This window comes from Epinephelus lanceolatus, chromosome 15 (assembly GCF_041903045.1).
Source record: "Epinephelus lanceolatus isolate andai-2023 chromosome 15, ASM4190304v1, whole genome shotgun sequence".
NCBI lineage: Eukaryota > Metazoa > Chordata > Actinopteri > Perciformes > Serranidae > Epinephelus > Epinephelus lanceolatus.
Genome location: NC_135748.1, coordinates 13,424,071 through 13,446,709, shown reverse-complemented (window position 1 = coordinate 13,446,709; position 22,639 = coordinate 13,424,071). Strand labels below are relative to the sequence as shown.

At 40.2% G+C, this 22,639-nt stretch overlaps 2 protein-coding genes across 2 annotated transcripts in view; both read left to right on the top strand.

The window, feature by feature from the left end:
- kif6 (kinesin family member 6) overlaps positions 1 to 802 on the top strand; it is a 93,283-nt gene extending 92,481 nt beyond the window's left edge. The window contains exon 23 of the mRNA XM_033642343.2: positions 211 to 802. Coding sequence (XP_033498234.2) covers positions 211 to 224 — 14 coding nt within the window. The 3' untranslated portion in view covers positions 225 to 802. The remainder of the gene's footprint in view (positions 1 to 210) is intronic.
- A 6,101-nt stretch (positions 803 to 6,903) lies between these two features.
- LOC117267223 (uncharacterized) lies at positions 6,904 to 22,305 on the top strand. Its single transcript, XM_078175407.1, has 10 exons — positions 6,904 to 7,452; positions 7,897 to 8,011; positions 8,091 to 8,257; positions 8,849 to 9,017; positions 9,200 to 9,403; positions 11,296 to 11,564; positions 16,144 to 16,258; positions 17,148 to 17,314; positions 19,477 to 19,645; positions 19,776 to 22,305. Exons 1-10 carry the CDS (start codon positions 7,240 to 7,242, stop codon positions 20,024 to 20,026), a joined length of 1,839 nt encoding a protein of 612 aa, XP_078031533.1. The 5' UTR covers positions 6,904 to 7,239; the 3' UTR covers positions 20,027 to 22,305.
- The last annotated feature ends 334 nt before the right edge of the window (positions 22,306 to 22,639 follow it).

Sequence of the window (22,639 nt, the reverse complement as noted above, 5' to 3'; positions counted from 1 at the left end):
TTTCAGAGTGTAGGCTGTTATTGTAATTGAAGTCATACTTAGGGGATGTTTGATTCAGGGATTGTTACTCTGAGAATATTTTTTTTAGTTTTAGTTTTTAATTTTTAGGATCAAGAAAAGCTCTTTGTCTTGTCAAATTTCTAGATGGCTTATTTCTCAAACACTTCCAACTTGATGTCTAATCTGCCTTGTATTTTTTATGTATTTCAGACCAGCCTCAATAATAACATGAAGTTCTGATGAAGGCCTGAAGTTATCGTCATCTGACTGCTTGTGTGACTGCCACATCTGTCCTGAAAACGTAAATTAGACATGAATGACAATGTGTGGAGAAATCTCAACTGAGTCCAAAACATTTCTCATAAAAAGATCCCCCTGCCAAACACACATCCTGTCTGATTTTTACACACACTTGCTGGCCTCCCGGAAAGCACGCCAGTCATATAATGGGCAGCAGTATAAATCACAGCCTGTGCCGGCCATTTGATCTGAACAAATGTTGTCTCAAGATATCAGAGGAAGGAGCGGACAACAGGAAACCCGTCGGCTCCAGTAATGTGTTTAAAGAAGAAATGAATCATGACTATTTTAAATGGTCACAGGAAGTTTCCACATGCGTACATTTCATATTTGTGTCTGGTTTCATTTTATATGTACTTTGAACAACAGTGTAACACATGTTGGGTAAAATGTAAATAGAGGTATGTAGTATATTTGCAATAGTTTTCCTGATTGTTTCTGATATTCTGTAAAAAAGGATCTGCACAAATATCAATTGAAAAATAAATTTACACAAAATGCCATGGACCAAAATAGTGCAAGATGCCACAATTCTTATTACTGTAGTGCTTTGCAGCCTTTTATGAGTTACTTGGCCAGTGTACTTGACACTGACAAACACATAGTATGAGTTGTTTAGTCCCACATAGCAGCCCATCTGCCTTTATCTGCCACGTGATTTTAAACCCAGCAGGAGCTTTACATTTCTGTGAACATTCTGCTAGCCAAAGTTGGTGTTTTCTTTATTCATCACTAATGCTAAATCTCTTTCTTACAGCTCTTCCTTTACAGTAAGTCTCTTGCAAATGGCAGTTGTAGTATGGGGTTACTTTGGCAAATTTTGCATGAAATTCAACTGGAAATGACCCTGGAAATGACCTCTCTAATGGGAATCTGATGCATTTTTCAGCCTGGACCCTATTTTCTCCAAGTTTTTGTGTCTAAGTGACTAATGGGAACAACCAATTTTTTTATTGGTCCAGCATCAAATGAGAGTGATGCAGCCTGGAGCATGAAACAGGCTGCAGTGCAACCAGTAACCAGTCAGTTTTTATCCACTAAAGGTACATTGATGGTAAGCTTTTGCCTATTTGGCAGCTACCAGCTGCAGCGCTCTCACTTAGTATTGGGGGAATTTAAAAATTTGTTAAAAAATAAATAAATAATAATAATAATAAATAGAGTTGTTTCCATTAATTACTTACACACAAAAATATAGGGACATAGAGCCATAAGTTTACCTTTAAAAGAATACTTCACCAGCTAAATGACCATTTGTACACCAGTCATTCACAGCATCACCTTTTCTCCCATGCCTTCACAGTGAACGAATAATCCAAAAACGGCGAGCATTCCTCATGAACTGAAGTATTCAAAAACATTACTTTTTAAAACACAGCAGTACAAATAGTCTTACGCACATACAATTAGCTTGGCAAGCACGTGCAATACGCCCATGCTCAAGCACAGTCAGTGCGTGTTTTGTATCGTAACATAATAGCAAAGATGCATGTGTTGGGGAAGTATTGAGCATATATAAATGAGATTTGGATGAGTTATGTGAGAGTTTGTAAATGGATGTTTTGATATAGTTTTGCTCAATTGTGGACCCTGATTACCTCAATCCTTGAAGAATATCCACCTTTTTTGGATCCTCCATTCATCGTGGAGGTGAATAGTGATTTTGAGTGTGAATTATTCTTTTAAGGGAGTCTTTACACATGTTAGCCATGACAGGTATAAAGCCAACCACAATATTTGGTTGCATCATTAGTTATTATTCTAAGTCCATTAGTAGTCAAATTCATTCCACATACTACCAATACTAATCCACCCTTGTTATATTCCAAAGGCTGTATTGCGGAGATGACTGTGGCTCTAAGGGCTCCCTGAAATATGAGCCTATATTTGCAAGTGGCCTATTGCACAGTACATGTGGTGATACAAGCAAATTATATGTGCAGAATCAATTTTTATGCAGTGTTTTTACTAATGGTCCTTAATATTCATCTGTGCTCACTGCTATTCAGGCACACAGGGAGGTGGAGCCCATCCCAGCATGCACTGGGCAGTAGGCAGGTCTCCAGTCTGTGCAGAGCTTCCTTAAGATGCAGTATTTTAAATTCAAATTACAAACATTTCTTTGCATGGAGTATTGATCATTTTGTATTGAGCTGAATGATCATCACACAGTCAATTATGGCAACATTTAATCTGGTGGCTCAGTGTAGATAATATCACTCACTTAACATTAAATGAAACTATCCATACCCACTGAGTGCAGCATACCATACCATGACTTAAGGTCCGTTTCTACTGAAGAAGTTCCTGGTACCATTTGGGGGGCAGGAACTTTACAGGAACATCCTCTCCCTTGACCCTCTCAACCGCCGTGTCTCCACTGAGAGGGTGGAGTAGGAGGAAGGTTCCTGTGAAGTTACCAGGCTCTGGATGTGACGTAATCGTTGCACAACCATTTTGACCGGGGCAATGCGGCAAAGAAACAAACAAAGAAGAACAACAGCAAAGAAGAATAAGCAGAAGTAAGAAGAAGAAAGCAGACATAAGAAAGACGATTATCATCATGGAAGGAGCTGAGGTGGTTGCTGGGTTTCTGGCTCGTCTCTTCATTTACGTGGCAGTGGAAGCTATGAACGAGAGGAGAAGACGTCTGCTGAGTTTTAAAAATGCCGGTTATTTTGTCGCTTTCTGTTGACGTCACATCCCGCCTTGAGTATATCCAGTCAGCACCAAGTAAACCCCAAGCCCCACCCAGGAGTTTTTCGGGGCCGTTCTGAGTACCTATTCCGAGGCAGGGACTTGTTTAGCCCCTGTAAAAGTTCCAGAACTCTGTCCTTCAAGGGTGGTTCCTGCGGTGGAGACACGCACCAAAGGCCCCGGCCCCGTAAAATTACCCCAAAGTTCCTGCGGTGGAAACGGGCCTTTAGTCATACCAAAGATTAGAAAAACAACAACACTGGGCCACAGGGGGAGCCACAGCGATCGGTCACATTTAAGCCATTTTCAAGCATTTTTCTGTTGTTATAGCGCCACCCAGTTGCCAATTAGAGTTAAATTTCTCCAGTCACCTTGACGCACCCTGTTCTACATATCTACCAAGTTTAGTAAAAATCGATATGGTGGTTAGGCCTAGATAAGAAATTAGTTCTCTAGCGCCCCCATTTTGTTTGATGGGGTCAATAATGGAGGGGTCCCCTCAGATTATGTGTGGTCATATGCCTACAAAGTTGCGTGGTGATCGGTGAAACCCTTGAGATGTTATACACCTTTATGTGATGAGCCACGCCCTCCGCAATATTCATTGCCTTATAGAAGCTCAGTTTTAGTAAGTTTTCCAACTTTTGCCAAGAGGGAACTTTAGATATTGGTCCCTAGATTATGTTCACCGAGTTTCATGCAGATCAGTCAAACTTCCTAGGAAGAGATCGATTTGAAGTGTTTTTCAAAATCTACATAACCGGAAGTTATGGTTTCTTGGGGCAAATTTATTCCTCATGAGGAGAGGCATCTCTGTGCAAAGCTTCATGTCTCTACGACATACGGGGCATGAGATATGCCCATTCAAATTTTGCAATTTCATTCGGTTGCTATAGTGCCCCCCTTTGGCCAATTGATGTAATATTGCTTCATTCACATCCTCCCATGACCCTCTACCACTGTGCCAAATTTCACATGGATTGACCAGGTCAGTGAGGAGAAAAACGTGGAACAGACACACAGACAGAGTTTTCGTCATTATATAGTAAGATATTAGCATAGGACTGGCCGATTTACAATTTAGATTTTGAGTGGCCTAAAAGAAGTTAACAAACAGTTCTGCACTAAATGTATCACCATGTCACTACATCAGTATAAATTCCATCCCATCAGACAGCAATGGAGTTTCATGCCACTGCCCCAGACTCCTGACATTCACTGTATCCATCAACGTCAGCCTGTAATCAAAATCAGCCCATCCAGTCACGTCACAGCCTTTGCTACAGACCTACCCAAACATAAGACAACCTGTGAACACTGGGACAACCTGTTTGCATGGCTTTGCGTTGATTTGTTTGAAAGATAACAAGCAGCTGCACAATTTGCATCCAGGCAGAGTTGCCATGGAGAAGGAGCCTTCTTGGTCAAGTCATGGTATCTGTTATTTCTCTCAGTCACATCAATCACTGTCCTCCTGTCCTGTCTGTATTTAAGGCTCTTTTTAATTGATACCAAACTAGACACAAACTCCACAAACACTTCTACCTCCGACTAAATAGCAGCGGTAGCTAATGAAGGGTGTAACTATCAAATATAAGAAATGGCTTAGTTTAAAGAGCCAGCAAACTGTTTCCTTCAATAATGGGAATGTTCCTCCAACACACTCAATATTTTGGGTTTTCAGCAAAATTCCACCATTTCACATACAGTATATAGCATATCAGACTATTGTTCAGTTTCAAATGTCAACTCTGTTGTTAATCCTCATTAGTTTATGTAGATTTTGGCTCCCTTTTTGCAGACTCTCTGTGCTTTCATTTTGTTGTCTTTGTTTAGCAACTTTTGAACTGTCCTTCACCACATGCATGTTATCTCTCTATCAGCACAAATGCAGTAGTATAAAGCTGCCAGGAACCCAAAATACAAGAAAATAACCCACACCCATATAAGAATGCACACATACTTAGTCATAATGGCTTGAAATATTACTATAAAACAGTTCTAGATTGTAGAAATAAGGAGTAAGCCAGGTGAGGCCATGGTGTGAGTGATTTTAGATCAGCTATGGGACATTGTTAGGCACGATGGCTTATTTTTACTATACACACAAATGCAAGATGAAAATGTGAAAAATATAACTATAATATGGTTTATTTACATGTAAACTGATTTTATATTCTTTTTCATAGAAAGTCTATATGTGTTCAAAAAATATTTAATGGTTTACAGACCCCCACATCATAACTTTCAACTGGTTTTCTCAGCTTGTTTCCAGATGATACATATATATATATATATGTATATATATATATATGTATATACACACATATATATTCACCAATAAATATTTAGCCTCCAGATGGTGTGTTTATAAATTGCTGCCACATTAGGAATATATAGCGTGCTGCAGGGATGATGATTTTGTCTTTTTAGGCCGACCTGGAGGTTAGCATCAGCCTGATTGCATCGTCAAATAGTCGATTGAATTTTTCCACTGGATTTTGGATTATTGCAGAAAATCAGCTCTGTGGCAAACAAATGTTTATGATAGTAACGATACTGACTTACATTTTGTTCAGCAATATAACCTTCATAAATGAACACCACTTTTATGATTTTAGACACGTAAACACAGTCGCCAGGAATAAAAAACTAATGTTTGGCTACAAATGAACTACACCATGATGTCATCGGCATGATGACTTTTGCCCCCAATGCAAATTTATTTTTCCTAGGTTGGTGAAGGCATAATCCGCCCTACTTTACCTCACTCTGCTTCTGATTGGCTTACCCTGATATTCCCTAACCAAACGTATGCCTCTTTCTTAATCCTAACCAACCCAACCAATAAAGGAAACAAGTACTGGCCAATCAGAGGGAGAGTAGGGGGGCCATGCCTTTGCCTTCCAAGGAAAATAAAATTTGCATACCTAAGAATCTCTGGTCTTCTTAAGACCAATTATTAGCAGCCACCTTTTTAAAACAAATAAAGGCCTCAAAATTCAGGAGTGGGGTATTCACTGACATATTGATTTGTCGAACAAAATGTTAAAGTCTCTAGCTTGTGTTAACCACAGACTTTATTTGAGACATTTAACCAAAAACCCATTCATTAAAAACATAGACTTCAAGATAAAGGAACTGGAAGTGCTAAAATGGTAACTCATTTGCGGGATTTAGGACTCCTTCCTGCACTCTATCACATAATGTAGTGTGATATATGGCCATCAAAGAAATCCCATTGTTTACTATGTTCTCGCTACACTCTTACTCCACCCAAAATATAAGTTAGTTCTTTTTCAGGCAGGCCAACAGTGACTTTTGGACACCAACCTAACAGAGCAAGACTGAAAGTTTCGATAATCAATATAGCTGTAGTTGGGATCTACTCTAAACTCGATGGTTTTCTTACATCCTTTCAGGCATTTGTCAGCTCTCTCAACACTGCAGCCATAAAACCCCATTAGGTTCTCCAATGACACATCTTTCAACTCTTTGGTTTATGGCCCACAGTCAAGTAGTGCTCTCTACACCTCTCCAAAATTCAACAGCAACTTCTACATAGTAAATTCATCAATCGTCAAATGTCATCAATAGTTTGTGGCTGAAACACACTTTCCCAATAAAATGAGTCCCCACAATGTGGAATAGTACTGAAAGGTTCTGGTATCAGCACTCCACAACTGTGGGTGCACGGACAACCAACAGCAGCCAGGTAAAATATTAACTTTTGTTCTGCTGACAAGATGCTGCCACTGCTTCCTTATTAGTGGAAACGGTTGAGAGTGTATGCGCGTCCAGATGTCACCCTAATGGAGAAGAGGAGTTTGATCGTTACCCAAGCAACCCATAAGTCAAAGCCCAACATCTATGGTATTCTGACCAATCAGACTAAGAGCACTGCAACGAGATGTTTAACCTTTGGAGGATTATCCAGTTAGAGCTGTCATTCCCAAGATACTAAACACCAACTTTTTCTTGGTGTTGCCATAACAGCATTCTAATAGTCTCTCCGTTACTTTAAGTACATTTTTGTCTCCTTCTTGACGATTTCCTGTTTGCACTTTTGGAGAAGAATGTCACAGTGTACAGTAATGGATCTACCTTTGGGGAGCTACTCATAAGGTCTAAGATTTCATCAAGACTGTTGACTATAGACTGTTAGTCCTTCCTGAAGTGATTAACCTCTTTCCTGAGATTAAGCATCAGTCTTTGGGTCTATTCCGGTGCTGGAGGAGGTTGATGGCGAGGTTCCAGTTTGTGCCAGTCAAATTGAGCTGGACAGCATTTTTGGCTCTGGCCCACTTCACATATCTGCTGATTGGGGCCACCATCTTCCAGATCCTGGAGCGAGAGGCTGAGAACAACAACCGAAACCACTTCCAACTGGAGAAATTGAATTTCTTGGCTAACTACACCTGTCTGGATGGACCAGCCTTGGAGAAGTTTGTTGAGGTTCACTTTTTTTACAGTTCTTGAAGGAATTAAGTACAATGTACAATGGAGAGTTCTTGAAATGTGGAACATTCACAGTTTATTATGTGAGAGTAATCTGGATTTTGTCATTTTAGACCAAATTTGTCAGCTTCTTTTTAAATGCTTGTCTGTCTTTATCAAAATAGTCATGATTGACAATAGGTTGTATACAAGTCTGTACATCACTGAGTAAATATGAGGGCTCATTGAATTCTGAATGGCAGAGAAATTGACAGATCGATTTTATGATTGGGTTAGGTACATAGCAATAAATGGTGTTACAGTAACCTGACCTAAAAAATCAATAAGTGTGTCATAATCCAAAGTATTTACCAAAGTGATTGATAGAGTAAATGGTAGGCATTAGTGAGGTACGTGTGACCTTATTCTGGGATTTTAATACACTTCTTTGTGTGTTTGCAGGTTATTTTGGATGCCTGGGAAAAGGGAGTGAACCCCTCGGGTAACTCAACAAACCCCAGCAACTGGGATTTTAGTAGCTCCTTCTTTTTTGCAGGCACAGTAGTCACAACTATAGGTGAGCATTGTTACATATCCATCAGTGTTTGAACCGTTTGATGCGATACAGTAAGGACAAATCATTGTTTTCTCCACAGGCTATGGCAACCTCTCCCCCAGCACTGTATCTGGTCAAGTGTTTTGTGTGTTTTACGCACTGTGTGGAATCCCACTGAACCTGGCCTTCCTCAAACAACTGGGAAAATGTCTCACCATCCATCTGGGGCGACTGGAGAGGGGAATGGTCTCTGTTGTTCCACACAAGGTACTTACTGATTCCCATAGAGTCATAGTGGATTCACTTGAGAAATAAATAAGTAAATGATTTCTGCTCTGTTTTTCAGAACTAACAAGATTATTATCTCATTATTTTTAGAAAAACCAAAAATTTTCCATGAAATTCTTTCTTAAAATTCTGAGATAATAGTATTTGTTAATTCAGAAAAACAAAAGCAAAAATTTTGCATAAAAAGCATTGAATTCTTTCTCAGAAATACAATATAATTGTCTTGTTTATTCAGAGAAACAACACCATATTTTTTCATGAAAACCTTTGTCATTATTCTAAAACATCAACAACAATACTTTTTTTTTATAATTCTAAAATAAAAATCTTGTTTATTCTGAAAAGACGGGCAATTTTTGTTGTTTTTTATTTATTTTGTATTGTTTTATTTTTTTGTTATCTTAAGTGAATGCATCTTCCCTTGATTTCCCCCCAAAGCATCTGATTCATAGTCATTTTTGCTTTGCCTTTGATACAAATCACTGTACAGATTAAGATATGCCAAGAATAGGTAATGATCCTTTTTGTCATGCCCAACTGACGCCTATGGATCTCACATTTCTTTTCTAGCAAACAGTTGAGGCTCTGGCAGTGAGTTTGTTCTTCATCGCAGGCAGCGTGCTGTTTTTGGTCATCCCCCCTCTGCTGTTCAGTTATGTGGAAGGCTGGACGTTTGGCGAGGGCTTCTATTTCGCCTTCATTACTCTCAGCACCATTGGTTTTGGAGACTATGTGGTGGGTGAGTAGAGAGAGTGAACAAGCACTATGTGGTAGAAAGACCACAGCGGACCACAGTAGAAAAACAATGCCTTTTAATGTTTTGAGATAATTACTGTGTTGTCATTTTAATGTATAAAGCGAGACATGTTTCTGTCTGGGATTAATAAACATGTTCTAACAAGGTAATGTCGACTCTTGTAGGGACTGACCCAGGCAAGGATTACATCTCTCTGTACCGTAGCCTTGCAGGCATATGGATCATCTTTGCCTTGGCTTGGCTTGCTCTCATCCTCAACATAGGAGCCAGAATAATGGAGCATGCGATTGGCCTGACTCATCCAAGCTTTAAAAAACAAGAAGAGGAAGAGGACGTGTCATCCAGTAAACTAGAGGACACATCAAAGATCTGACAGTGGACTGTGGACGGGACTATCTACATGTAATATTCACTGTATAGAATATATTTAGTGTGACTGTTTTATTGTGATGCATGGTACAATAAGGAAGAGGATTGGGGCCACATGTGAAAAATGTATTTGAATTTTGAGTCAGAATTTGATTTAAGTCAAAATTCTGACTTTAAACTCAGTAATGTCAGAATTTTGAGTTTAAAGTCAAACTTCATGTGGCCCTGATCCTGCTGACCAATGTATCAGCTAATAGCAAAAAATGTTTTTGTAAGGTAGCCTATTCACCCCAGCATGTTTATTCTTTCTTTAAATGCTTGACTTTATAATTGTGTTTCATCTTGTGGAAAATTGGTTTATTATATTTTACAAAAAGCTGGAAAAACATTACAGGTTTTGTTTAACAATTCTACCTCAATTAAGCCAGAGTCAGAGTCAGTACAGCAGATCAGGGCCCGTATTTATCACACTTCTAAATATTACATTTAAGTTGCAAGTTGCAAGTTTCTTAAAGACTTACTTTTAAAATAAAATAATAGGACATTTATTTTTTTTTGTCAGCTTGATAAATAAAGGCCCAGAGTAAAAGTCTCTATACGAAAATGTGTATTTTGCCTCAGGTAGGAATCCTGTAATGTTTTTCCATCCTCGGACAACAGCAAGAGTTGTGAATAACTGCTGAACAATGAATCTGTGTCGTTTGTACTCTTTGTTTGTGTACTTTTTGTTAAATGTTGCCCCACTGCATTATTACAATGTTCTAATGTCACACTGCGCAACTGTCCGTGTGTATGCATGTTTGTGTGTGTGTGTGTGTGTGTGTGTGTGTGTGTGTGTGTGTGTGTGTGTGGTCATGTGACGCCACATCTGGGTTTGTGTACTGATGGTAAACTCCAGTGAATTGAGCACGGAGGGCTATCTTGAACAAACACATTAATCAAGATGGTGGTGTGAGGTTGATCTGAGAGCACACACAACTGATCCCAGAAAGGCAGCTGGAATACAGGAGGATGGATTTTGCCTGTCATCCATTTTTAATATGTTTACTTTATCCCTCATTAAGGAAGCAAAAACGGTCACTTTCTGTCTTAAATCAGTCCCGCAGTCACCAGAGGGAGAATGTTGGCATTGCACGTTTCTGTGAACCACGGATATGTTACATCTGAATTACATATGTAGCATATCAACATTTCTACAGTGAAGATGGTAGTAGCTTAAATTACATGTATGTGAGCTGACTTTAGGGGATGGTGGATGGTGCAGGGTGAGACGCCGCCTAGCAGCAGACCTACTGTTTGACAACAATCAACAAAAGCGGTTGTCTTTTACCGAGACATTGCTGCATTTCCAGCTGTGATTCCTAACCCTAACCAACTGGCTTTTGGTTAGGGTTGGTTGGTTTTAACATATTTGCTACATACGACACGTACAGATATTCCGTATCTGTGGTTTGAAAATATGTCAACATTTGTTCAGGCGACTGGGCTGACATAAACATAACTGAAAGTGAAATATAGTCTGATGTATCATGTGCAGTAGTTACTTCTCTCAGTTCTCGAGATTGCGCAGTGCCTCTAGAAACCACACCCCAACTACTGTAACTGGTCTTGAATTAACTCCCACCATAACTAATCAAACTCCATGACTTCATGGACAACGGCTCACTTTGGCCAGACACTCCAAAAATTGACCTCACCCATAGTCCTGCCTACAGCCCAACCTCTGTTAGTGTGTCTCTCCCTCTTCTTATTTTGCTCCACTGGATTTGCATGAAATGCCATTGGAGTGATTGAAACAGTAGTGCAGATGGAGGTTCATTTGCCTGCAATGCATGGAAAGACGAGAAGCCAAGCAGGTAAACTCTCAGTCCTCGCTTTCCCCCGGCTGCAGAGGTTGAGACGCTAAGCTTGCCTGGATCCAAAAGTGCCACCAGGGGAACCGAGATGGGAATAAAGGAAGTGTTCAACTTGGCGAGGGTGCCCTCCATCCTCATGCTCGGTGTGGTTTACATCACTTATGTGCTGATCGGCGGGGTGATTTTCTGGAAGTTGGAGGGAGATCTCGGAACGAAGGACATCAGTCTTTTACTGTCGCACAAAAAGAGGGTGCTCGCGACGTACACCTGTCTGAACCAAGAAGGCCTGGAGGAGGTGGCTCAGGTGAGGTGTGGGACATCAAAAGAGGCAGGTTAATAAAGTAGAATCCTCACCCCTTCTGCCAGGATGAGGACGCAGGGCCAGCCCAAGCCTCCATGGGGCCCTAAGCAAAATTTGATTTTGGGGCCCTCTATTACTGCCAATAATACTGATTATTGATCATTCACACACCTACTGTAAGTTATCTCATGTTCTACTCTAGCCATGTTTCCATCAGCCTGTTTAGATGCGCATCTAGAAGTATTGCATCGGAAAATTATGATGGAAACGCCATAATTCGAATTAAAATCCCCTCATTCGCACAAACTAAAATACGCTCGCTTTAGCAGGGTTTTGGTTGATTCGAAAAAATGTTGATTCGCAAAACGGGGGATGGAAACAGTTATGTTCGAATTAAGTCTGACGTAGCGCACCTCTCTCCATGGTGATATCCACACTCCGGGTCGGGAAGGCGGTAATGCATTTACAAGCTGGTTGCCAACCGCCAGAAAACGTACAAGAAGAAGAATGCAAGACTTGTTGTGTTTCCGGTTCTGCGGAAAACTCGCGCAAGTTAGTAGTTTTCACCAAAGTCCGTACATTTAATTGAAACACACAGGATTCGTATTTCTTTTAATGCACATTTCCCAATGATTCAAATCACTTTTGGATGGAAACATAGCCAGTGCCTCCTCCAAAATACTGTAACAGTGCTCCTGGGGAAGTTTCATGTAACTTATGAGCATAACTTAATAGGGAGTTGATGTAAAAGGAATATGTTTATTTACTCACATAAATTACTATGCTCTGCAGCAAACAACATATCTCAAACTATAAGTTAACTAAGTTAATTCATTAATGCAAAAACATATTGCTAGCAAACGTCACCGCATCTGTAATTAGTGTTAGTTGTTATTAAACATTTGGTAAAAAATGTTATCAAAAACGTTGTTTTGATGCCAAAAAGCGACCCAGAATATATACACCAAGAATCAACTTATTCAAAGTATTGCACAAACACAAAAACGTTAGCTTGAATAGTAAGCTATCTAACCTACCAGTTAAAAGAGAAATGTCTCTAGTTCTGAACTAATGTTAGCTAGCTAATTTGCTATTATAGGCTAACGTAGTTGGAACAAAATATCAACAATAATTAGGGACTTTCCTAATTTGAGGAAACTTTTCAAAATCTCTGTGACACCAAACGTTACATTACCAAGACATGCAAACATACCTTTATCCTGTTCTCTTGTTGAGAACAGGCTCTGATTGAAGGGAGAGCTAACCACGCCCACTTAGGAGACAGGAAGAGTAACCGTTTTCATAACATTGGATAAGCCCACGGTGGGGTATCTGCTTTATCCAATATCTCTGCTTATGCCTTGGGCCGGCTCTGTGAGGAGGGGATGTGGAAAATGTTTTAAACAGCAGTATAGGCTACACAGTCGTATAGATGTCAGCATGTTACACTCAGGTGCTAATTTCCTTTTGCCAGGGACATTCTAACATGTAAATGTAAGGGGGTCACTTCACAGTGACACAGCTAAAATCTGCTTGTATCCAAATCAGCCAGTCAGCCTGTGGCTTTTACAGAGAGACCACTGGATTTACATCTGGACCACTGCTTTTACACAGTTTCAGTAATTGACCGTTTACTCCTTTTAAGTGGCCAAAACAGCCACTTTTACTGATTTAAATAACTCATATTTACAAGTAGAAATTTGCTTAATTTGCTTAAACAATATCATCAAACTAATCTGTCACTAAAAACAGTTCCAAGCAATGGGCGGCCATTTGCAATCACTTGTAGGACAGCAGCAACTTCTCCCATGCAAATATCAGAAGGGGTGGAGCCAGATGTCCAAACCCTGGGGGGGGGGGGGGTGGGGTGGGGGGGGGGGGGGGGTCAAGTGGTATGTTCATCTGAGGATTTTTTTTTTTTCCCATTTAAGTATATGCACTATTTTTCAAACCATTTTAGATGATAAAATGTCAAAGAATCTGTACAAAACGTGATAGTTGCCAAAGAACAAAATCGTCCTGTAGAGCCTACATCCTCTTTTGGATCTAATTGTTCTGCAACTGTCTTCAACATTCTGAAACTATGATGCAACAAATGTTGAGGGTGACTAATTTTCGCTCCTGCCACCAAAAAAAGAGGCACAATATTTATGATGTTACTAGGAATTTTGTATAAACAGCGTCACTAATCTTAAAACCTATGTGCTAAAGACAGTGGCATAAGGTAGTTATGATAGGCTCCAGTGTGCGCTATTATGACAGGTCCTAGTGCATGCTATTGTGCACATATCGTCACATGATCAGAGACTTGACATTGGATAACATCAATATACCTATTACTCAGCAATCTGTATATCTTACTATATAATGACAAAAACTCTGTGTGTGTGTGTGTGTGTGTCTGTCTGTGTGTCTGTTCCACGTTTTTCTCCTCACTGACTTGGTCAATCCATGTGAAATTTGGCACAGTGGTAGAGGGTCATGGGAGGATGTGAATGAAGCAATATTACATCAATTGGCCAAAGGGGGGCGCTATAGCAACCGATTGAAATTGCAAACTTTGAATGGGCATATCTCATGCCCCGTATGTCGTAGAGACATGAAACTTTGCACAGAGATGCCTCTCCTCATGAGGAACAAATTTGCCTCTAAAACCCATAACTTCGGGTTATATAGATTTTCCACCATTTTGACCAATCTGCATGAAACTCGGTGAACATAATCTAGGAACCAATATCTAAAGGGGAACTGCCCATTGGTTCGACAGCCCATTGGTTTGACATCCCATTGTTCCGACCATATTAAACTCATTGTTCCGAAGTCCGTTCTGAAATCATCATGATGCCCTGTGGTTAAGGTCTGGTTAGGTTTAGGCACAAAAACCACTTGGTTAGGGTCAGGAAAAGATCATGGTGTGGGTTAAAATGAAAAACAAAGTGATAAACACATAAGCCGTGAGCCTGCTCCGCCTCAAGCCGGTCGCGGTGCACCATACGCCCGCCGCAAGCCATTCAGCACCGCGGACAGTCGGACTAATGGTTTGTCGAACCAATGACATGGACCCATCTAAAGTTCCCTCTTGGCAAAAGTTGGAAAACTTACTAAAACTGAGCTTCTATAAGGCAATGAATATTGCGGAGGGTGTGGCTCATCACATAAAGGTGTATAACATCTCAAGAGTTTCACCAATCATCACGCAACTTTGTAGGCATATGACCACAGATAATCTGAGGGGACCCCACCATTATTGACCCCATCAAACAAAATGGGGGTGCTAGAGAACTAATTTCTTATCTAGGCCTTACCGCCATATCGATTTTTACTAAACTTGGTAGATATGTAGAACAGGGCGTCTTAAGGTGACTGGAGAAATTTAACTCTAATTGGCAACTGGGTGGCGCTATAACAACAGAAAAATGCTTAAAAATGGCTGAAATGCGACAGATCGCTGTGGCTCCCCCTGTGGCCCAATGTTGTTGTTTTTTTCTAAGTTTTGGTATGACTAAGTTATGGTATGGTATGCTGTACATAATCACGGAAACTGTCAGCGTGTCATTCTGTCAGTCAGTCATTCTGTCTGTCCCATGTCAGAAAATATAAACATGACAGAGATGGGTTTGCCTTTTTCAAGGACATATATTGTAAATGGCAATTTTTTTAATATATATTTTTTATTTATATGTTTGGTTTTTTTTTATTTAATGAGAGCCCTTCTTTGAACACTGGCATATTTTCAAGGTGGCAATCACTCATAAGGGAGTTGGAGTTGGAGTTGGAGGGTTCACCCTTTCTATGGGCCCCCCACCTCACAGTCCCCAGTGCAACCACACTGCCTGCACTGTCTATATTTACACCCCTGGCTGCAGTAGAGTTCACAGAATAAAAGTTAAGCTGACATCTGCTACGTTTGAATCAAACCTTTAACATTCGGGGCTTTTGAGAAACCATTTGAGGTTGTTGTGCAATCCTTTTCTTAGGAACTGGTGAGATTTTGTTTTAGAACATCACACCCATTCTGGAGAAAAGCATGCTATGTTGCAAGCTATTTGCAGAGTAAGAAAAACAATAGATTGATTATTCATTTTGCCATCTGATGTGTGATCTTAGATTTGCATTGTGTTAAGACTGAAATCCGGGCAGGCCGTAGAGGAGGTGCGTCCTCAGCATATATTATGGTATGAAGATATCAGATTTAATTTCAATAAAGTCTGTTTCTGAAATCAGGCAACACTTGGGATAAGGAAGTACTACATCATAATTAATAATAAACTTGCAGTCTTAGATAACTAGGCCATAGGTCTCACACTGTTATGTATTTCTCTTGGAGTAATTTCCCACACTGGTGATGAACTCAAGAGTTTTATGTAACAGACTGTGTCAACATATCTGCTCTGCCTGACACAGTGCTGACAGGGGTCTGTGTGCCAACAGCTGTATTATATTGACCTAAAGACCCTGAAAGTTTTGGATCACTAAGTACAGGAGTTATATAACTGTGAGTCATAAAGACTGACCCAAGTCCATGGAATACGTCATCATTTCAAATGAGTAACCCAGTTGGGAATTCTTTTATCTCTTTCAGGTTGTTCAAGATGCGTCCAAGGTGGGCCTAAGTTTGAAAGGCAACTACACCACAGACGGCTTCTGGAAATTCACCAGTTCAGCTGTGTTTGCTGCCACTGTGGTCACAACTATAGGTCAGACACCATGGAATAAAACACAAGAGATTTTCAATCATGCCTCATCACCAGCCAATAGAATTGTTTGTGCAACCTAAACAACTATGATGTGATAATATCAGGCTTTAACCTGGTCAACACATCATATAAGCAGTTTTGAACTTATGTTGGAATCACTGAATCATTGTGTTTTTGTTACCTGGGAATGAGCCATTTTGTATCTACATATAGAGCGGGTCCTATTCAATGGATACTGCCATGTTGTTTCTACAGTAGCCCAGAACAGACAAATTAAACACTGGCTCTATATAGGGCCGTTTGTGTTTTTACTTCAGCCACCGTACTTCTCCTACACTCTTGACACACGGAAGTTTCAGGTCTGCAAGCTCACCTCTAGATGCTACTGAATCCCTCACACTGGACCTTTTAACGTTTGATTTATTGCCTAATTCTAGACCCAACAAAGTTGTTATTTTGTCAGTATGAATCATTTGGACTAATTTGAAAAATTACCATCTCATACAGCCTGTTTTAATTTATTTTCTTTTTTATTTTGAAGAATAGTGCTCCTCTTAGTTTTTTTCATTGTGTATTTATTTCAAGATGATTGTTAATGAACCTTTGGGGGCAATAATCAGTGAACCTGAGGACTAAGAATAAGCACTTGAACCTTCAGTATATTTGCCCAAATCTCAACTCTGTTTTGAATATCTATCTATAACATAACAATTTGGTTGGTAAAGCTCTGTGGAGGTGAAAAACTTTCTGCAATCAAGAGCCATCTGAGAGACTCATCCCTGAGCAGCAAAGTCCCTTATAGGCAAAAAGAATTGATTGAGTGATTAAACCACTTATTGAATGAGTTTTTCTTCTCCTTCCACCACACTAAGAGCTTATAGTTTTACAGGTTATGGGAACATGAGTCCGAGCTCTACTGCTGGCCAGATCTTCTGTGTGTTCTTTGCACTATTTGGTATCCCGCTCAACATGGTGGTGCTCAACAGGGTGGGCAAATACATGCTTGCTATAGAGAGGAACATCTCCGACTTCCTGGAGGGGAAGACCGGGCGAAGGGTGAGGAGATCTTTAATCTCTTAGTCTAACAGTGAAGTATGTTTCAGATCAATGTGGAATTTTTGGATTAGGGTGTAGCTGCATAGCTCCAGGCTCAGGCCCAGGTCCTCCATCAGACCCTGTACAGTTCCAAGCTTGGATAAGGAAATTGTGTACACCCTATGGTACCACCGTGATTTCACTAACCTTAGCTAGCGATGCTAATGTTGTCAGCAGACTAATGCTGAAGTAAGCTGAAATTATGTTAGTAACTCATAACTCATAAGCTTAGCACAGTTATTTACTGTTTTAATGTTACGTTACCTAACTTTATAAGGTACAGTTATATTTAAGTATTAGGTTGTATTGTTTACCATGGAGGGCAAACTAGTGACTAGCTAGCATATCTTAATGTGGCATTTCTAATATACTTATTTATTAAGGATAAGTATGACAATATAGCTGAAACATGAAACCTTACTGATTGATAAAAAAGCATGATAAACAGATGTGATTTAACTAACATGATTTTTCACCACCGGTCTGTGCCAGGCTTTGAAGCCAAGTTTTCTAGGGGCTAAACAGTGGAATTAAAACTTCTAGATCAAAAGGTTTTGGTCTGCAGATTTACATTGTGAAAAAGATATCTGTAAATCAGTGAATAATGTTTTTGATTGACTGACACATTTTTTTTTATATCTTTTTATTGATTTTCTTGAGCAACAATACAAATACAGATCAGTAGTACACATCTCTACAAGAGACAACCAGTGTGACCTAAGCGTCGAAGAAACAAGAGTAACATGGCAACTGGAACTTCATGTGATACAACAGTATTCGTATAGTGCCTATAACCCCCCCCATTCAGGGGAGTGTTGGGGTTTTGGGGCAAACCAAAAAGTGCTGTCAATGGGTCTGAGTTGATAGGTGTATTAAAAATCTCACTGAGAGATTTAAAAATATCCGACCAAAAGGCACTGAGCTGAGGACATGTCCAAAACATATGCAGGTGGTTAGCTGGGACTTGGTGACATCTGTTACATTCACTATTTTTGTCAGGGAATATTTTGGCAAGTACAGCATTAGTATAATGAGCTCTGAAAAGGATCTTGCATTGCAACAGGCCATGTCTTGCACATATGGATGAGGCGTGTACCAGACGTAGAATTTTGTCCCAGCTTTCGTCTGAGATTACAACACCAAGATCCTGTTCCCAAGAGAACTTGAGAGAGGCAGTCGGGGATGAATTCAGGGAGCTGATTCTGTCAAAAATAACAGAAACAACTCGCTTCTGGTTCGGTGACAGTGTAAGGAATTGGTCAATTTCGGCTTCAGGCAGGCGATTGGGAAAATGCGGAAATTGTTTCTGCACAAAATGACGAAAAAGGTGAGTGTTGGGCAGGTTGAATTTAGCAGAAAGCGCTGCAAAAGAGGAGAAGGAGTTGTTCTCGTATAAGTCGTTTGAAGCTATGAGACCATTAGCAGCCCAAAAACGAAAAGCAGGATCTGAAAGAGAGGGGGGGAAGATATGATTATTTAAGATTGGAGCACAGGTCAAAGCCCTGTGGAGTCCATAACGTTTCCGGAATTGGAGCCAGATCTTAATAGCGTCAGAGACAACAGGGTTGTTGGAGATGTTTGACAAATTAACAGGGAGTTGTGAGCATATTACAGAAGAGAGTGAGCTTTTGGATGAAGAGAGCTCTATGTGGACCCAGGGGGGGCAGTCAGCGAGTGAATTACAGTTAAGCCAGAAAAGGAGTTTTGCAATGTTACAGGCCCAGTAGTATTGATGAAAGTTTGGAAGGGCGAGGCCGCCTTCCGATTTGACTGACACATTTAACTCTCGGGATTTGATCCGATAACATTTTGAAAGTCTAGGAGAGCTACGCAATTAAATCATTTTATCCCCATTGAAGTTAGCAGGTGGCTAAACCAGAAGTTAGTCGCTCAGCTAAAAGTCTGTAGCGTGACCAACTTTTTTTGGCTTCACGAGCTGTTGAGGAATGAAAGGGACCCTGCCTCAAACATTGTATCCAGTTATGTTTATACATCCATAGTCCCAACACCAGAGGTAGGCCTCAGCCTGGAGCTCTGCAGCAGGACCCAATTTTGTCTCATACATTTCAAGTGGACAGATCCTTGGAACCTGACTTGTTTCTACCTTCTGTATCTCACTGCAGAAGTGTACCCGCTTTTTTGTCCACCTGGTGTCATACCTATCTGGAGCAGTGCTCTTCTTTGTTGTGCCCATGATTGTGTTCCAGCAGCACGAGGGCTGGACTTTCTCCCAAGCCATCTACTACTGTTTTATTACTCTGAGCACCATTGGCTTCGGAGACTTTGTGGCAGGTACAGTGCAGCAATCACACTTCAGTGCTGATGGTCAACAGAAAGTAGACTGCATAACTTAACTCTATTTCTTAGTGTTTCCTCAACACATTATGCTTTGCTTTGTATTAACTGATTCTTTCCTTCACAGACAGTAATCCAGACAAAACTTACCCAGAGTGGTACAGCATCCTCATGGCCTCATGGATCTTCTTTGGCCTGGCCTGGCTGGCCCTCCTCATCAACCACTCTATTGACATCCTGGAGCGACTCAACACTCACTGCAAACAGCGGTGGGGTGGACAGAAGCCAGAGGAAGAGTCTGGCACCACAGAGGGCGACAACCCAGAAACACAGCTGGAGGAGGAAGACGAGATCAAGAAGCCTCCAGTGAGTCAGTAAACTAAGGAAAAGGTGAAGATTCCCGAGAGTTGACCTAATTATAGAATTATCTCTCTGTAGATCAAGACGTGGGAAACAGGCATAATTTATGGGTTATGGCCAAGTCATGGCAGGATGTTTGTGTGTGTGTGTGTGTGTGTGTGTGTGTGTGTAACAAGACTGTAAATGTTGAGAGTCTGAGATGATTAAATATGTGACTGTGCATTGGTTTGTCAGTTTTAATCCCTTTCTCTTTATCTGCCGCTAAAATATTGACTCATTTTTGTTGAGTTTGTTTGTTTGTTTGTTTGTTTGACGGCATGCAACATCCACATGCTGTTTACTCTGTTAGCACTTTGTTTCCCAATCTGTAAACACGTTACTCTTCACTCTCACATGCTTGTTAGTCTACTTGGTTGATAAAGAATATCCTCTCCCAGTGAGTGGCACACCTTTCTGACCACAAACCAAGTCATTTACCAACTCAGTGGCATTTTGAAATTGTTTGTCTGAGCCTACCTGGTACTTCTGAATGACTGTTGATGCCCACAATCAAAACCACAGTCAATTGCAAATACATGTAAATAATGTGATTTGTTTTGCAACATAGATGTACTTGAATAAGTCTGTCTTGTTTACTGACTTGTTGACTTGTTGGAAATGAACATCCAAAAATAATAGATTTATCGTCAACATATTTTCAGGGGAAATTGGTGGTATTTAAGTATCTAAAGATTCTGTGTGCAACATTCAGAGCATTAATAAAGCAGCAAACCACTATTTGCTGTAAAGATATAGTGGTGTAATGGTGTCCTGAGTAGAGAATGAAGTCAACCGGGCCCCAGGAACAGTGCCAGGTTTTGAAGCCAATCTGACATGGTTGCCAAAATGTACAATTACAACTTCTGGGTCTGTCACATGATGCCATTGGACTTACATTTGGAAAGAGACATCTGTAAGTCAGTGGATAAATTTTTTTGAGTGTCAAAATGACCCATGTCACTATCAGGACTTGATCCAAACAGTCCGAAACATTTTGAAAGTCTAGAATAGCAGCATGATTAAGTAATTTTATCCTCATTCTAATTAGCATAGGGCTAAGCCAGAGGTTAGCCGCTCGGCTGGTCTCTAGTCAGAAGACAATGATACCCAGTGTTAAGGCAAATTTATTTATAAATTTCAGTAACAAGGCAACTCAAAATGGTCAATGATGCAGAAGTTCTGTCTGATTTTATACCTGGGAGACTGAACTCTTTTGGCTTCATGCGCTGCTGAGCAACTTTCATGGGAATGAACATAGCTCCACCATGTGTTTTAATCCGAGCTTCTCTGTGGATTGTTGCGGTAAACCTGTTCTGCTGCGTTTGCATGTTAATGCCTGTTAGCTCATGGCAACTACTTTGCACGCTGTTGATATGGCCGTTACCACTGATATCAGGACGGCAATGTTGTGGAAGCGCAGTGTCCACTCTCCAGGTACCCCCTGGTTAACACTGTTAGCTCTGTAAGCACTGTTGCTGTTGTTGAGCGCTGTTTATGGAGTTTGCCTCGTTAGCTGCTAGCAGCGGGCTCACCCACCTCCATGTTGAGAACTGTGTAGAGACAACTCATCTGCTCTGAATTTTGCATAGAACCCCTTTAAATAATTGTAATGCAATAAATAACTTTACACAAGGCAAGTTTATTTACATTGCACATTTAATTGTATTTCACTCAGATTTGAAGTACTTGTAATAAGTATTGTTCTGACAATAGTTGTTGACAACACTTTAAACATAATATTAAAATACAAACAATTAATATCTTAATATACCAATACTGAAAGCTTTTTACTGTACTTTGTTTGCTTTTAACTTTATGTGATTGAAACTTGCTTGAACCCTGTTGCAATCTTGAGTTGATGCAGCATATTAATACTGAAGAAATTCTGTACTATTATTATTTTTATTTTACTTTAAATTTTTACATATTCATTCACAGCCTGTAGGATAGCATAGCTGCTCTGTGCTGAAATTAGCTTTGTGTCCACTAGGTGGCATTACTATACTAACACTAGAGAATTGAAGCATTCAAACCAGAGGTAAAGCAGTAAATACTCACTGTATAGTGAATAATATTGTTATCGTAGAAACCATAGTGATCACATCCTCACATACAATACCTTGCTACTTTTCACATTTTTACGTTTCACTCAAAAGGATATATAAACCCAAACACAATCTATACAGCAACTTTCATTAAATGTAATTTCTTTTCCTTATTGCATATTTAAATAAATGTGTACAGTCATGATTTCATAACATGTTTTTGCTTTTTTGCTGCATAGTTTTCCTGACAAAGTCCCAGAATAGAACAATACAGGACCTAAAGGCACAAACGCCTCTTGAGGCTCATATATCACAGAGCAAGGCCGGCAACACTGAGGAGGAGTGAATGACAAAGACAGACGGCAGCAGCAGCAGCAGGGACGAGAGGGTGGAAAATGAGAGAGTGCTGCTGGGGAGATGGCTAGTAAGACAAGGACAAGTTGGTGCAAAAGGGGAGATATTCGAGGGAAAGTGCAAAATTCCAGACAGTAAAGGGATGAAGGATTTCTGTTTTTTTAGCTGTATGGACAGTGGGAAGTATGAAAGG